Below are 17,900 nucleotides of genomic sequence, written 5' to 3'. Positions count from 1 at the left end.
CAGAACCCCTGCAGGTGTGTGGTCCACTCCGAGGAGCCACTCTGGGTGGGAAGCATCCCAAGTCACCCAGCGAGAGGCGGGCACTGGGGGTGCTTCGGGCAGGTAGCAACCTGTTGTGCTTTGAAGTAGGTTTTCACCTGAAGAGATGCCAACACGGTATGGAAACCACAACCACCTATTTCAGTACGCCATCCTGAGCACCAGCGAACACCCAGCCTCTCAGTTCTAGCGGGTTCTGGAGGGCGGGACCTGGCAGGAGAGTGAGGGCCCACACAAGCAGCTGGGCCTCGCGTGCCCTGAAGTCCTCCTCCAGCAGAAGGTAGGAACCAGACACCAAGAGTGGGACCGAGGAGGCGGAGTGGCCCTTCCACGCCCCAGGGGCTCCCCTCCACCCACAGCGAGCCTTCCCCTTCCCTGAACTCAGCGCAAACCGCGTGCCACCTGCCGTTAAGGGCTGTCAACACAGCGAGTGCCAGCCTCTGAGCCGCCTTAACCAAGCGGCTCCTTCCTCTGGGGACCCACCACCACCCTCTTCAGGGCCCAGCAGGTGCCTCACAAACGCAGTCAGTAAAAGCAGCCCTTGCTTGGGGGCTGAGCTCTCAGCACCCCCCCACCCCAGCTACAGGTCCAGCACCAACCTTGGCACCAGGGCCTGCGCCCGCCCCGAACGCCGAGTCCGTGAAACGCAGGAATCCCACACGCAAGGCCCACCTCTCCCCAGGGCCGCCAGGCACACGTTAAAAGGGCTTGTCTTTTTCTTCAAACAGAGCTCCCTAAATTTCCGGGCATCACTGAAGAATGAGGTTGCCGAGCGCATCTGATGTACCTTACGGAGAAGGTGGCGTCAAAAGGCCTGAAGGGACCACCCGACACGCTGTTGAAGGCTTAGTGGGAACTTCTGCTCTTCACTTAAACCACAACAGAAAACCCAGCATCACTTTCTTCCTGAGGCAGGTTGTAGATCACAGCAAGGGGAGGATTCGGGGGCCAGTACGTTGTGGACCACAATTCCAGCGGCCTGGAGGGAGTCCTCCACGGTCCTCTGCTTCACGGCTCGTGACCCCGGCTGCACAGCAACCGCCAGGGAAACCAGGAGCGCGTCCACGTGATGCCTGTACTGCACGGGTTCTGGGTGGCCCAGCCCAGGGCTTTGCGAAGCCCCTCCGGTGACCTGACTGAGGTGCCAGAGCTGAGCATCATGATGTGGTCCAGCTTCTACAAATGGGGAAACTGGAACTCAAAGAGCTTGGCCCTCAGCCACGTGGGTAATGACGAGTACAGGTTTCTCTGGGGGGAGCAGTTCTGCCTTCTCTGGGGGGGGGAGCAGTTCTGTCTTCCCCACACGTGGACGCACACAATGCCTAGCTGGGCGATGGCCACTGGACAATACATACGTGCCTTTTCTACAAGAGAATCCTGAGCGCCACGAGCTCTGTCGGCTGGGAATCGTTCGCACTTTGCATCAGTGGTTTCTTCGTTTTGTGATGGGGACGGTCACCCCACGGGGTTGCGGAGAAAGAGTTTCCACCCTTGCCTTTCCTTGAGCTTCCCCCAGCCTCTGGTCTCTGGCCACGTCCACGTCCATCACCAGGTCCTCTCCTTGGGCCCCCGGGTCTCAGGGCAGCAGGATCCCTCCTTCACACACACACGTGTCTTTATATGTATTTGCCGCTGTTCCTTGTCCTGAAGTCGTGTTCTAGAGGCATCCACTCAGTGACAGCGCTCCTGTGTCCCACGTGGAAATAAAAACTGTGACCGACAAGTAATGAACCTTCAAGGAACGTTAGGAGAGTTATCCAATTGCTGTGAATTTTGGGGACTGAAAAAATTAATGTTGACTTCGCATGCTGAGTTGATATTTTCTATTAAGCAAAGGAAAACTAAGGATATATCTTAATAAACATCCAGAGACTGAAGGTGGTCAGATCATCAAACCAGCCCCTCCTGCCAATGCTAAAATGCTGTGCAAAGTGTAAGCGGTGAGCAATTCACCCCGACTGCTCTCATCCTAACGGTGCCTTTACTCACGATACCAAGTTAGTGTCTGTTCCCAGGATGCCCAAGTTAGTCAGTCATAACTAATAATCTTGTTTCAAGATTATTTCCTGATCTTGGAGTTGAAATAACCTGACTTATTTTTATCAAAGAAGTAAAAAAATGACAAGAATAAGGAGTCTAGAGAACTCTATATATAAATTACAAAGCTACAATGCAGTATCTTTAAAACAATTTCTCTACAAACTGAAGGGTTAAAAAAATATTTCAGTAAAAAACGTACATGTGTCCTTATGTGTAAACAGTATAACTATGAGGAAAATATCTTAGTTTGAGGAAGTTTATTGTTACATTTTTGCAATAACAGATGAGGCACAACTATCTCAATAAAAAAAGACAATAATCGAGGGTAACAGTGAAATTAAAATTAAAAAAAATAGAAAAGCCTAAGGTTTTGGAGAGAAAAGTGACTATAATCTATGTGTAGAAAGGCTGTAAATGGTTTCAGTTGACCTTGCAAAGAGCGATCTTCTTCTCGGATGCCGACCAATCATGGAATTGAGGGCCGGGCGCCTTGCAGGACTAAGCCGTCCACTCAGCTTACCGTGAAGAGGGGAGCCCGGCCGCCGGGGGGAGAGCGGGTCAGTTCTGGGCCGGGCAGGGGCCCCCCCTCGGGCTGTCCCCCCTGCTTCCCAGTCCGCTCAGCTTCCCTGTCTATACCAACTCCCTTCCGCCTCCGAAAGCAAACCAGCAGCCGCGTCAGACGGTTTAAAGGACAAACGGCACTTGCCGACCGTGCTGACCTCACTCGCCAGCAAGCCGTTCGGATGGGCACCTGCACCGGCTACGCCGACCGCCCCCTCCGCCAGACCGCAGGGAGCATTTCCAGGCTGGTGAGGAAGCGCGTGGGTCCCGACACACGTGTGAGACCTGGAACCCGGCAGGCGAGGAGCGCTCGTGCCCCAGGACACGGTCCTCTGAGCAGCGACAGCGGGGTCTTGGGCCGCCCTGACGCAGCCCGTTGAGAATGTTCTTTTTCCTTTCAGCCTCGGTCATCGGCCCCGATCCCGGGGCACGTCCTCTCAGTTTATGAAGAGCCACAGGAAGCAGTACAAAAACAGCAACTTTTCTCCAGCCAAAAAAAAGAGCCGAAACCCCAGCAAACATCGACAGGAAGCCTTGAGCGCCTGGAGAGACAGGATTTCATGTCGTCTCCTCATTAAAACCCTGTGATAACAAGGCTGACTCAGAAGCAGTTTCTTTCCTCCCTTTCCTCCTGGGTCAGCATCTGCCACAAGATCCCTGTTCATCTGCTGGGTGAAGGCAAGCAAGTCACTCACCAGGGATGCAGGACCGGGAACAGTGTGGCCTGGGGACGGGGCCCGGGGACGGTTACTCAACCACAGGAACATTCTGGTGCCACTGACAGAGGAAGCTTTTTTCTCTTTTAAATGCTAGGCAGAGTCCTCAACACACCAGACACTTTTGAGTAGAGTAATACACAGCGGGGACCAGTTTGGAATGCAATGTATTTTAAAACACAGTGAAAGACACCTGGACAGAGTAACTGGACAAGTTAACTGAGTGTAAGACTGACCAGCTCGCCTCGACATTCACAGCCTCTGCAGTTTCACTCAGAGGAGACCACGACCGACAGTTTTCCTGCTACGTGTGTACGTTAGTAGAAGTGAGAGACCGTGATGAGAACCTCGATTCTCGGCCACCAGAAGGAGGCGCGGAGCCCGGGGGCGTTAACGAAGGCTCCGCTGGCAATGCCGCCAGCTCTCGGAAGCCCCTGAGAGGAAAGGAGCTCTCCACTTCCTCCAAAGAAGGAAAGGCTCCCTGCAGCCGACTGCAGCGTCGGAGACGACTCAGAAGACAGAAGAATCGTCTGCAAGGCCAGCTGGTTGAAGTCTTTGCCGAGGGGCGGGTGAGGGGCGGGGAGGGTGGGCACAGAGGCAGCGGGCACTGCCCTGTGCAGAGGGGAGGGGGCCGTTCACGGCAGCGCCCGTGCGCACACCTTCTGCCCCGTGTCCCGTCGCGCTACGGGCTGATCGGACAGGGCGGGAAGAAAGCGCAGGCGGTGGGGCCTTAAGTCCACACCGCCAGCTCTCACTGCCACCCTCTCACCTGACGGCCGGGCCGGGGCCTCTCGGGACATCGGCACAAGAGACTTAAAAGGCAACGCGCTCCCTTGGGGAGGTGGTGGCGACGGCCCGCGCTTCACCTCCTACAAACCACCCCCCTCCCCCCGCCCCGGCAACACTCCTCACCAAGCACTCTCGAGTTAGAGAGAAAAGCCATCTGCAAAGATGTCGGTTTTCGTGTGTCTGTCATTAAAGACAGAGCGTGCGCGCACACACACGCAGTCCTCGATTACATTGTGTCAGAGAAGGAATAGTTTCTGTAAAAAGAAAGAAAGCTGTGTTATTAGGCATTAGACATTAATACCAAAGTGATCGCTTGGATTTTCAGTAGTTTCACTAGTCCCCAGGATTCAGTAGCTAACATCAAAGTGTCACGTCCTTTGGCCTAGAGCGTGGCGGGCCTCACAGCATCCCTGAGCCAGGTGTTGAGGGCACGGATTCGGGAAACCCGCTCCGGGACACCGGGGAGATCTGGCCTGTGGCCGGCGAGGCTGCTGAAGGACCACAAGAATGAGGGGCATCCTCTTTCACTGCAACATAATATCTTTCAGGTTCTCTTGCAGGATGGTGTCCTTCACAGCGTGAAACACGAAGCGGATGTTCTCGGTGTCTATGGCGGTGGTGAAGTGGTGGAAGAGTGGCTTACTGCGATTCCGCCTCTTCCGGTCGAAACACTGGACCAGGTAACGCTGGACGTCCTCCAGCCTGTGGGGGTCGCCCTTGAAGTCTGGGAAGTGCTTCTTGATGCTGACAGTCTTTACTTTCTCCACCAGGAGGTCCATCTTGTTGAGGAACAGGATGATGGAGACGTTGAAGAAGAGCTTGTTGTTAACGATGGTCTCAAAGATGTTCATGGATTCCACCAGGCGGTTGGTGCGCCTGTCCTCCATGAGGACCTGGTCGTACTCACTGGACGAGACCATGAACAGGATCGACGTGATCCCGTCGAAGCACTGGAACCACTTCTGGCGCTGAGACCGCTGGCCACCCACATCCACCATCTTGAAAGGGATTTTTTTGATGACAAAGTCATGCTCCACGATGCCCTTGGTGGCCTTCCTCGCCAGCAGGATGTCCTGCTTGCTAGGGAAGTAATTCTGTAAAACGGGATAAGGGAGAAATTTAGGAGAGGAAGAACATGGGAAAACAAGAACAAAAAGATGGGGTGGAAGCAAAGAGAGTTACAGTGACTTTTGAGAGAAGCTGAACCAAATACCAGAAGCAACTTTCATTTACAAAAATATAAATTTACCATGAAACAAAAAGTGAAGGAACTAAACAGCTGATTTCAAAATGAACAGAGGCTCATCAGGCTGAGGAAGAATTACCAGAATCTTCACTGTTAGGCCCCAATCTAAAATCTCATCGACTTTCTTCTCCACAGGAGACTGCCATCTTTTTTCTCCTGCACCATAGCTACCTTTCTATTTTTCTAACTTCTAGGGCACACGCATTCCAAACCCTTACTATGGACTGATTTAACTTAGGTTTTGCAACGCTATTTAAATTTAGCCTGCATATATTTAATATGTTATTCTTGGAGAACTCTTAAAGTCTTTAGCAACACATGGGCAACTGTGGTCACTCAAACCACTTTGATCCTGCACTATTAACAATCCTCCAGTGATTATTGCACACCAGCACTCATGCATCAACCTTGCCAAAAATCCAAACAGGGCTGAAGCCTCTAGAGCCAACTACCAATTCACGAGGTATAGAGGGGAGAGAGAAACATCTTCAACAACACTGCAGGGATGGAAGAGCAAAATTGAGACGTGAGAAACCCGACAGGAGAAATAATCCAATTACTCCAACAAATAAATTGAAAGGAAGAAAAAGACGGAAGGAGAAACCTATAGAATAAAAGAAGTCTAAGTGCCATGGACCAATTGCAATGGATGGGCCGTAACAGGATGCTGATTCAAACTACTAAAATAAAGCAGCATCCACAAGAAAACATTAATGAGACAACTGGGGAAGTCTCTAAACTGACTTGATATGAAGGAATTATCGCTAATTTTTTAGGAGCAATAATGGCATTGTGGTCACCTGACACCACAAACATGGCTCATAAGGACGGCGAAAGCCCTCACCGCTTGGGCTGCTTTGGTCTCCACACAAATGTTTTCTAATCCTGGATCACAGACTCCTGGAGTGGGGGTCTTACTCACCAGCTGGCCAATCCGGTCCAAGTTATCCAGGAAGTACTTCACTGATTCACCCTGTCGTGGAGGAAATAGAGTCACAACTCAGTCTTGGTTGAGGAACCCTGATTTGGTAAAATGACTGCTATTTTGCCTCTGTGTAAATAGGAAGGCGAAGTAAAGAGGCTAATAGCATACATGTATTTTTTTAAATTAAAAACACAATTAAAAAAATTTAAAAATGCAGTTTCTCTAGCTCTGATCCCAAGGTTCAAATTCAGACTGTGTTTTCCAAAGCGCCCCTGCTTGATCCTGGTGATGGGCAGGGTGCTGACTCCCTTCCTTCCCAGATATGGAGTCTGGCCTGCTCCAGGCCACGCCACCAGGGAGCTAGCCCATGAGATTAAGTTCCTGTGAATGGCTTTGATCCTGGAGAGCTGGCCCAACGCACTCTAGCCACCGTCTTTGAAGAAGGTCCGTCTTTGAGAAGAGGCACATGACAAAACATGCGCCAGTTTCTGGAAACAGGCCTGACGTTCCATTATTACGCCACACATTTGTACGACCTGATTTACAGCCTAGAATGAGGGGACTCTTTGGTCTGGATTTCCGTGCTGGGATGACCAGTCTTTCTCCACCCACTGGACGTTCTCCGGACTGAAAGTCAATACAAACCAGGGCTGTTCAATAGCCAGAAGTGACCTTGAAAATCACCCACGGTCCTGTTCTTGGAGGAGTGAACCACCCAACGCAGCGGCACTCATGGGGCATAAGGAGCGTTTAGAGGGCCTTCAATGTCGATTAAATGGAGGGAACAGAGGAAGTAGAAGTGAACGGGCAAAAGCTCCCCTTAAAAAGTGGGATGTTGATTGTACCCCGTGTGCCCAGAGGACACGGCTTCCTGCAAGGTTTCACCCTGAGCCTCACCCTGCAGGCGAGGACCAGCGCGGGCGCCGGGAGAGTCCCCCAGGGAGGCCACGCCAGCCCCGCGTTCTCACGACAGTGCAGGGTGGCAAGGAGGTGGCACTCTGGACTTTTAAGGAGGAAGGTCATCAGGAAGGTCCTGGACGACAGCTTGGGACTTTGTAAAAAAAGATGAAGAATGACAGGAGCAGCAAGCCCTGGTTCCTCCCTCCCCACGTGCCTCCACCGGGCCTGAAGGAAGAAACCGAGGGGTGGATTTCCTTCAGTGAAGAATCAACCTTCCCATTTAAAAATGAAGGCCTGTGGGTGATTCGGCAGAGAGCATTTTGTTTAAGGAACAGAAACACGCCTTCCCTGCATCAGAGCACAGATCACGATTTGCGATACGACCTTCCTCCTGGGCATCCGTGCTGTCAGGGCACAGGCTGACTCGCCCCGGGAGGCCGGGGTCCGGGCCGGCATGAACACCTCCCGCCAGCCGCGCCCCCCGGCCCGCACACAGCTCCTCCCCGTGGAGGGGAAGCTGGGCTCAGTGCAGCGGGAGGTCGCGCCCCTTCCCGCAGCTGCCGATCGTGCCCTGTCCGCACAGCCTGCCTCCCTCCCATGGCCGGACAGGAAACAGCTGGTGAGCGAAGAGCTGCCGGAGTGGACGCCAACTCACCTGATTTACGGCTACTCCTTCCCGGAAGCGCCCATCTCTCTTACCTCCCACCGCTTCTCATTCGGGGCCCTCGGAGGCGCGACGAGAGCTCAAGAACAATCAAGGCACTGCCCGTGCTCCCCGCGCATCCTTCCAGGGAGGCGGGGCAGCGGGGGCGGCTCACAGCCAGCCACTCCTGCCCGGCTCAGGCAGGGGCTCCAGGCACAAGGAGTGGGACAAGCCCCCGCTCCCACCACCACCCGGCCAGGGGTCTTGGCCTGATTGGGCACAAAAAGTCACGGCGACGCAGATACCCCGGCTATGTTCTGTCACCACGGCATGACAGTCGTCCTGGTGACACCACGACACGGGAGCAAGTGCCGAACATCGATACACAGACGTGACGTGCAAAATGCCCCGAGGACACAAGTAGGCATGAGCTAAACACAGACTATTAAGAAAGGGAGGAAATCCTTTTCCCCCAGTTTGACTTTAAAATGGACCAATGGACCTTAAAACACGCCAAATGCTAACATAAACGGACCTTTACAGTTTGTTTCTCCACCAGAACGGTCTGTTTAATCATCTCACCAGCTTGTTTCACGACCTCGAAGGCGGTGACTTATTGGTGACTCTGCCGCTTTGCATGGTTGGTGGCCTCGACTCTTTCCAGGAAGAATCATGTATGACATCGGAGAGGGAAGAAATCCTGCCTCATCTGGACAATAAGCTACTGGGTCCGTGTTAGAGCCGCTGTTGAACCGTGAGGCAGAGGACTGCGCCATTCTGCTCTCCAACGCGGGGCTAGCGGGAAGGGGACAGGAGGGGATGAGAAACCAACGTGTTCAGACCAGAAATCGGCCCATAACCTCCGCGCGCGGCGCCATCCTGCTGGGCTGAGTTGGAACCGCGGTTGAGGTCACTGTGGTTTATTGTCAGAGACTGGAGAGCACGTCACTCCATTGGACATGTAGCAATAGGCTTCACGATCCCCACAGTGTCAGCTCATTTAAAGGTCCAGGTTTACACTTCTGATCTATCCTCAACACCAGGAGAACACGGAGTAGTGTCTGGCAGAACCTGAGATTAACCACTCAGACTTTGCTACAGACTGAATGTCTGTGCCCCCTGCCCCCCATTCACATGCTGAAGCCTAATCCCCAGTGTGATGGTGTTAGGAGGTGGGGCCTCTGCGGGTGCTGAGGTCACGAAGAGGGAGTCCTCACGATGGGATCAGTGCCCGTACTAGAGGGACCCCAGAGGGCTCCCTCCTGCCTGGGCCATGTGCGGACATGGCGAGAAGACGCTGTCTATGAACCAGGAAGCGGGTCACCACCTGACACTGAATCTGCCTGTGTCATGGACGTCCGGCCTCCAGAACTGTGAGAAATAAACGCTTGTTGTTTAGTCTGTGGTATTTTTATTACCGCAGCCTGAATGGACTAAGATAGCACCTTTGTAGAAAGAGGCGACACGATCCCAGAGTCTTCTCCTGACAGCTACTGGGGCAACGTGGTCTAACAAAAAGGAGTAAATGGAAAACGGGCTTTTTACAATCCTGCTTGGTTTGAAAAATCTGTATCACTTAAGATTACTAAAAACATGTATTCATGGATTAGGAAAAACACAACAAATTCATTAGCTCAGAGGCCACCAAACACATACTTGACATCAGCCTGCCCTCCCGACTCAATGCTCCCAGCAAAGCACTGACTCTTATTAGCTCCAGATGGATGGCTGAGGTGGGGCCTCGTGGGGGGAGAAGAGGGGGCTGTCTGTTTCAAGAAGTAGCAGCAGGTTTATTTGGGGCCCGTGCAGTTGTGCTCGGCCCAGACGGCCGAGTGTGACATGAGGACCGTGCGCAGGGTCCAGGCTCATAGCACCAGCGAAGAGAATCATCTTTTTGGCAAATGGACTCTGCTCTTCACCAAATCTTCACTGGAAGCTCCTATTACCCACAGCTCTAGCGGAGGTCATACACACTCAGGGCTCCGTAGTCAAGGCTTCTTTCTGTCTGGCATTACCGGACAGAGCCTCCTGCACACCCACCCCACCCTCCGTGCTCTGATGGCCCCTGCGATACTGAAGCTGCTTCTCCGTCGCACGTCGGCCTCAGGCACCCATTCAACCCATCTAGGCCTGAGGACGGAGCCTCAGCTCCTGCAGCGCTGAGCAAGCCCACTCTGGTCACATCTCTTTCTCTGCCAGTAATCCGATCCAGTCTCCCACACTTGGTTGAATTCTGGTCCTTTCTGTCAGTGTCACAGGGGAGCTGTGTGCATGAAAGAGAGCCCGTCCGGGTCAAGAATCACTGGCAGAGGCCCCGCAGGGGATGGAGAAAGGACAGACGTGGGCGTGGGTTAGCCCGAGATGCAAAGGTGGAGGCGGGAAGAAAGCAAGGGCCAGTGAGTGGTTACAGAGGAAACAAACCCTAACGTCCACTTCAGGCCAGGCAGCTTTCCACTTCCTAGTCCTAACTGTCTACACATGAGCTGTTCCTATGTTCCTGTACTCAGAGGAATTAATTCTAAAATTCTAACACAGGGCTTGTCAATGGTGAGCGAGAGGATTGGAAAATTTAGTTCACTCACTTAGACACAACAAATTAGAAAGACAAATTTTAAAACTGCTGTATATTAAAAACAACAAACTATTCTAAATGCCAGATTTTCATTTCCATTACTTAATAAATATTGAATTTATGACTTAATTTCCATTTAATAGAGATGTTAACCCAACAACCTGTTTGAATAGAGAACTTTTAAAAATACTTTAGAGGATAGACCTTCAATATGGCAGAGGAATAAGATGTGGAGATCACCTTCCTGCCCACAAATACATCAGAAATACATCTACATGTGGAAAAACTCCTACAGAACACCTACTAAACGCTGGCAGAAGACCTCAGACTTCCCAGAAGATATATATATATATATTTTTTTTTTAATTTCCTTTTTCTCTTTTTGTGAGTGTGTATGTGTATGCTTCTTTGTGTGATTTTGTCTGTATAGCTTTGCTTTTACCATTTGTCCTAGGGTTCTGTCTGTCCATTTTGTGTGTTTTTTTTGTTTCTTTGTATAGTTTTTAGCGCTTGTTATCATTGGTGGATTTGTTTCTTGGTTTGGTTGCTCTCTTCTTTCTTTCTCTTTTTTAAATTACTTTAAAATTTTTTCCTTTTTAATAATTTTTTATTTTAATAACTTTATTTTATTATTATTATTTTCTTTCTTTCTTTCCTCCCTTTTCTTCTGAGCCATGTGGCTGACAGGGTCTTGGTGCTCCAGCCGGCTGTCAGGCTTGTGCCTCTGAGGTGGGAGAGCCGAGTCCAGGATATTGGTCCACCAGAGACCTACCAGCTCCACATAATATCAAACAGTGAAAGCTCTCCCGGAGATCTCCATCTCAACACTAAGACCCAGCTCCACTCATGACCAGCAAGCTACCGTGCTGGACACCCTATGCCAAACAACTAGCAAGACAGGAACACAACCCCACCCATTAGCAGAGAGGCAGCCTAAAATCATAATAAGGTCACAGACACCCCAAAACACACCACCGGACACAGTCCTGCCCACCAGAAACACAAGACCCAGCCTCATCCACCAGAACACAGGCACCAGTCCCCTCCACCAGGAAGCCTACACAACCCACTGAACCAACCTTAGCCACTGGGGGCAGACACCAAAAACAACGGGAACTACGAACCTGCAGCCTGCGAAAAGGAGACCCAAACACAGTAAGGTAAGCAACATGAGAAGACAGAGAAACACAAGGCAGATGAAGGAGCAAGGTAAAAACCCACCAGACCAAACAAATGAAGAGGAAATAGGCAGTCTACCTGAAAAAGAATTCAGAATAATGATAGTAAAGATGATCCAAAATCTTGGAAAAAGAATGGAGAAAATACAAGAAACGTTTAACAAGGACCTAGAAGAACTAAAGAGCAAACAAACAATGATGAACAACACAATAAATGAAATTAAAAATTCTCTAGAAGGAATCAATAGCAGAATAACTGAGGCAGAAGAACGGATAAGTGACCTGGAAGATAAAATAGTAGAAATAACTACCACAGAGCAGAATAAAGAAAACAGAACGAGAAGAATTGAGGACAGTCTCAAGAGACCTCTGGGACAACATTAAACGCACCAACATTCGAATTATAGGGGTCCCAGAAGAAGAAGAGAAAAAGAAAGGGACTGAGAAAATATTTGAAGAGATTATAGTTGAAAACTTCCCTAATATGGGAAAGGAAATACTCAAGTCCAGGAAGCACAGAGAGTCCCATACAGGATAAATCCAATGAGAAACACACCAAGACACATATTAATGAAACTACCAAAAATTAAGTGTAAAGAAAAAATATTAAAAGCAGCAAGGGAAAAACAACAAATAACATACAAGGGAATCCCCATAAGGTTAACAGCTGATCTTTCAGCAGAAACTCTGCAAGCCAGAAGGGAGTGGCAGGACATATTTAACGTGATGAAAGAGAAAAACCTACAGCCAAGATTACTCTACCCAGCAAGGATCCCATTCAGATTCGATGGAGAAATTAAAACCTTTACAGACAAGCAAAAGCTAAGAGAATTCACCACCACCAAACCAGGTTTACAACAAATGCTAAAGGAACTTCTCTAGGCAGAAAACACAAGAGAAGGAAAAGACCTACAATAACAAACCCAAAACAAGTAAGAAAATGGTAATAGGAACATACATACTGATAATTACCTTAAATGTAAATGGATTAGGGAGATTAACCAAGATGGCGGAGTAGAAGGACGTGCTCTCACTCCCTCTTGCGAGAGCACCAGAATCACAACTGGCTTCTGGACAATCATCGACAGGAAGACACTGGACTTCACCAAGGAGGATACCCCATGTCCAAGGACAGAGGAGAAGCCACAGTGAGATGGTAGGAGGGGCGCAATCAGAGTAAAATCAAATCCCATAACTGCTGGGTGGGTGATTCACAGACTGGCGAACACTTATACCACAGAAGTCCACCCACTGGAGTGAAGGTTCTGAGCCCCACGTCAGGCTTCCCAACCTGGGGGTCCGGCAATGGGAGTAGGAATTCATAGAGAATCAGACTTTGAAGCCTAGTGGGAATTGATTGCAGGACTTTGACAGGACTGGGGGAAACAGAGACCCCACTCTTGGAGGGCGCACATGGAATAGTGTGCGCATCAGGACCCGGGGGAAGGAGCAGTGACCCTGGGGGAGACTGAACCAGACCTACCTGCTAGTGTTGGAGGGTCTCCTGCAGAGGCGGGGGCTGGCTCTGTTTCTATGTGGAGACAAGGACACTGGCAGCGGAGGTTCTGGGAAGTTCTCCTTGGTGTGAGCCCTCCCAGAGTCTGCCATTAGCCCCACCAAAGAGCCCAGGTAGGCTCCAGTGTTGGGTCGCCTCAGGCAAAACAACCAACAGGGAGGGAACCCAGCCCCACCCATCAACAGTCAAGTGGATTAAAGTTTTACGGAGCTCAGACCGCCACAGCACAGTCAGCTCTACCCACCACCAGAGCCTCCCATCAAGCCTCTTAGATAGCCTCAACCACCAGAGGGCAGACAGCAGAAGCAAGAAAAACTACAATCCTGCAGCCTGTGGAACAAAAACCACATTTACAGAAAGATAGACAAGATGAAAAGGCAGAGGGCTATATACCAGATGAAGGAACAAGAAAAAACCCCAGAAAAACAACTAAATGAAGTGGAGATAGGCAACCTTCCAGAAAAAGAATTCAGAATAATGATAGTGAAGATGATCCAGGACCTCGGAATAAGAATTGAGGCAAAGATTGAGAAGATGCAAGAAATGATTAACAAAGACCTAGAAGAATTAAAGAACAAACAAACAGAGATGAACAATACAATAACTGAAATGAAAACTACACTAGAAGGAATCAATAGCAGAATAACTGAGGCAGAAGAACGGATAAGTGACCTGGAAGACAGAATGGTGGAATTCACTGCCGCGAACAGACTAAAGAAAAAAGAATGAAAAGAAATGAAGACAGCCTAAGAGACCTCTGGGACAACATTAAACGCAACAACATTTGCATTATAGGGGTCCCAGAAGGAGAAGAGAGAGAGAAAGGACCAGAGAAAATATTTGAAGAGATTATAGTCGAAAACTTCCCTAACATGGGAAAGGAAATAGCCACCCAAGTCCAGGAAGCGCAGAGAGTTCCATACAAGGAGAAACCCAAGCAGATAAACCCAAGGAGAAACACACCAAGTCACATAGTAATCAAATTGGCAAAAATTAAAGACAAAGAAAAATTATTGAAAGCAGCAAGGGAAAAACGACAAATAACATACAAGGGAACTCCCGTAAGGTTAACAGCTGATTTCTCAGCAGAAACTCTACAAGCCAGAAGGGAGTGGCATGATATACTTAAAGTGATGAAAGGGAAGAACCTACAACCAAGATTACTCTACCCGGCAAGGATCTCATTTAGATTTGATGGAGAAATCAAAAGCTTTACAGACAAGCGAAAGCTAAGAGAATTCAGCACCACCAAACCAGCTCTACAACAAATGCTAAAGGAACTTCTCTAAGTGGGAAACACAAGAGAAGAAAAGGACCTACAAAAACAACCCAAAACAATTAAGAAAATGGTCATAGGAACATACATATCAATAATTACCTTAAACGTGAATGGATTAAATGCTCCAACCAAAAGACACAGGCTTGCTGAATGGATACAAAAACAAGACCCACATAGATGCTGTCTACAAGAGACCCACTTTAGACCTAGGGACACATACAGACTGAAAGTGAGGGGATGGAAAAAGATATTCCATGCAAATGGAAATCAAAAGAAAGCTGGAGTAGCTATACTCATATCAGATAAAATAGACTTTAAAATAAAGAATGTTACAAGAGACAAGGAAGGACACTACATAATGATCAAGGGATCAATCCAAGAAGAAGATATAACAATTATAAATATATATGCACCCAACCTAGGAGCACCTCAATACATAAGGCAACTGCTAACAGCTATAAAAGAGGAAATTGACAGTAACACAATAATAGTGGGGGACTTTAACACCTCACTTACACCAAGGGACAGATCATCCAAAATAAAAATAAATAAGGAAACAGAAGCTTTAAATGACACAATAGACCAGATAGATTTAATTGACATTCCATCCAAAAACAGCAGATTACACGTTCTTCTCAAGTGCACGCGGAACATTCTCCAGGATAGATCACATCTTGGGTCACAAATCAAGCCTCAGTAAATTTAAGAAAACTGAAATCATATCAAGCATCTTTTCTGACCACAATTCTATGAGATTAGAAATGAATTACAGGGAAAAAAACGTAAAAAATACAAACACATGGAGGTTAAACAATACGTTACTAAATAACCAAGAGATCACTGAAGAAATCAAAGAGGAAATCAAAAAATACCTAGAGACAAATGACAATGAAAACACGACGACCCAAAACCTATGGGCTGCAGCAAAAGCAGTTCTAAGAGGGAAGTTTAGAGCTATACAAGCCTACCTAAAGAAACAAGAAAAATCTCAAGTAAACAATCTAACCTTACACCTAAAGAAACTAGAGAAAGAAGAACAAACAAAACCCAAAATTAGCAGAAGGAAAGAAATCATAAAGATCAGAGCGGAAATAAATGAAATAGAAACAAAGAAAACAATAGCAAAGATCAATAAAACTAAAAGCTGGTTCTTTGAGAAGATAAACAAAATTGATAGCCATTAGCCAGACTCATCAAGAAAAAGAGGGAGAGGACTCAAATCAATAAAATCAGAGATGAAAAAGGAGAAGTTACAACAGACACCGCAGAAATACAAAGCATCTTAAGAGACTACTACAAGCAACTCTATGACAACAAAATGGACAACCTGGAAGAAATGGACAAATTCTTAGAAAGGTATAACCTTCCAAGACTGAACCAGGAAGAAACAGAAAATATGAACAGACCAATCACAAGTAATGAAATTGAAACTGTGATTAAAAATCTTCCAACAAACAAAAGTCCAGGACCAGATGGCTTCACAGGTGAATTCTATCAAACATTTAGAGAAGAGCTAACACCTATCCTTCTCAAACTCTTCCAAAAAATTGCGGAGGAAGGAACACTCCCAAACTCATTCTATGAGGCCACCATCACCCTGATACCAAAACCAGACAAAGACACTACAAAGAAAGAAAATTACAGACCAATATCACTGATGAATATAGATGCAAAAATCCTCAACAAAATACTAGCAAACAGAATCCAACAACACATTAAAAGGATCATACACCACGATCAAGTGGGATTTATCCCAGGGATGCAAGGATTCTTCAATATACGCAAATCAATCAATGTGATACACCATATTAACAAATTGAAGAATAAAAACCATATGGCTATCTCAATAGATGCAGAAAAAGCTTTTGACAAAATTCAACACCCATTTATGATAAAAACTCTCCAGAAAGTAGGCATAGAGGGAACCTACCTCAACATAATAAAGGCCATAGATGACAAACTCACAGCAAACATCATTCTCAACGGTGAAAAACTGAAAGCATTTCCTCTAAGATCAGGAACGAGACAAGGATGTCCACTCTCACCACTATTATTCAACATAGTTCTGGAAGTCCTAGCCATGGCAATCAGAGAAGAAAAAGAAATAAAAGGAATACAAATTGGAAAAGAAGAAGTAAAACTGTCACTGTTTGTAGATGACATGATACTATACATAGAGAATCCTAAAACTGCCACCAGAAAACTGCTAGAGCTAATTAATGAATTTGGTGAAGTTGCAGGATACAAAATTAACGCACAGAAATCTCTTGCGTTCCTATACACTAATGATGAAAAATCTGAAAGAGAAATTATGGAAACACTCCCATTTACCATTGCAACAAAAAGAATAAAATACCTAGGAATAAACCTACCTAGGGAGACAAAAGACCTGTATGCAGAAAACTATAAGACACTGATGAAAGAAATTAAAGATGATACCAACAGACGGAGAGATATACCATGTTCTTGGATTGGAAGAATCAACATTGTGAAAATGACTATGCTACCAAAAGCAATCTACAGATTCAATGCAATCCCTATCAAATTACCAATGGCATTTTTTACGGAACAAGAACAAATCATCTTAAAATTTGTATGGAGATACAAAAGACCCCGAATAGCCAAAGCAGTCTTGAGGGAAAAAAACGGAGCTGGAGGAATCAGACTCCCTGACTTCAGACTATACTACAAAGCTACAGTAATCAAGACAATATGGTACTGGCACAAAAACAGAAACAAAGATCAGTGGAACAAGATAGAAAGCCCAGAGATAAACCCACGCACCTATGGTCAACTAATCTATGACAAAGGAGGCAAAGATATAGAATGGAGAAAAGACAGTCTCTTCAATAAGTGGTGCTGGGTAAACTGGAGAGCTACATGTAAAAGAATGAAATTAGAACACTCCCTCACACCATACACAAAAATAAACTCAAAATGGATTAGAGACCTAAATGTAAGACCGAACAGTATAAAACTCTTAGAGGAAAACGTAGGAAGAACACTCTTTGACATAAATCACAGCAAGATCTTTTTTGATCCACCTCCTAGAGTAATGGAAATAAAAACAAAAATAAACAAATGGGACCTAATGAAACTTCAAAGCTTTTGCACAGCAAAGGAAACCACAAACAAGACGAAAAGACAACCCTCAGAATGGGAGAAAATATTTTCAAACAAATCAACGGAGAAAGGATTAATCTCCAAAATTTACAAGCAGCTCATGGAGCTCAATATCAAAAAAACAACCCAATCCAAAAACGGGCAGAAGACCTAAATAGACATTTCTCCAAAGAAGACATACAGACAGCCACAAAGCACATGAAAAGATGCTCAACATCACTAATTATTAGAGAAATGCAAATCAAAACTACAGTGAGGTATCACCTCACATCAGTTAGAATGGGCATCATCAGAAAATCTACAAACATCAAATGCTGGAGAGGGTGTGGAGAAAAGGGAACCCTCTTGCACTGTTGGTGGGAATGTAAATTGA

At 47.2% G+C, this 17,900-nt stretch overlaps 1 protein-coding gene across 1 annotated transcript in view; it reads right to left on the bottom strand.

Annotated features, from left to right (window-relative positions):
* Nucleotides 1-2,321: 2,321 nt before the first annotated feature.
* GNA12 (G protein subunit alpha 12) overlaps nt 2,322-17,900 on the bottom strand; it is a 119,483-nt gene continuing 103,904 nt past the window's right edge. Inside the window, exons 3-4 of the mRNA XM_036824940.1 lie at nt 6,314-6,364; nt 2,322-5,239 (exon numbers count right to left, since the gene is read on the bottom strand). Coding sequence (XP_036680835.1) covers nt 4,670-5,239; nt 6,314-6,364 — 621 coding nt within the window. The 3' untranslated portion in view covers nt 2,322-4,669. The remainder of the gene's footprint in view (nt 5,240-6,313; nt 6,365-17,900) is intronic.

Source organism: Balaenoptera musculus, chromosome 15, assembly GCF_009873245.2.
Source record: "Balaenoptera musculus isolate JJ_BM4_2016_0621 chromosome 15, mBalMus1.pri.v3, whole genome shotgun sequence".
Taxonomy (NCBI): Eukaryota; Metazoa; Chordata; class Mammalia; order Artiodactyla; family Balaenopteridae; genus Balaenoptera; species Balaenoptera musculus.
The sequence above is the reverse complement of the archived record's forward strand: the minus strand, read 5'-3'. Positions and strand labels throughout refer to the sequence as shown.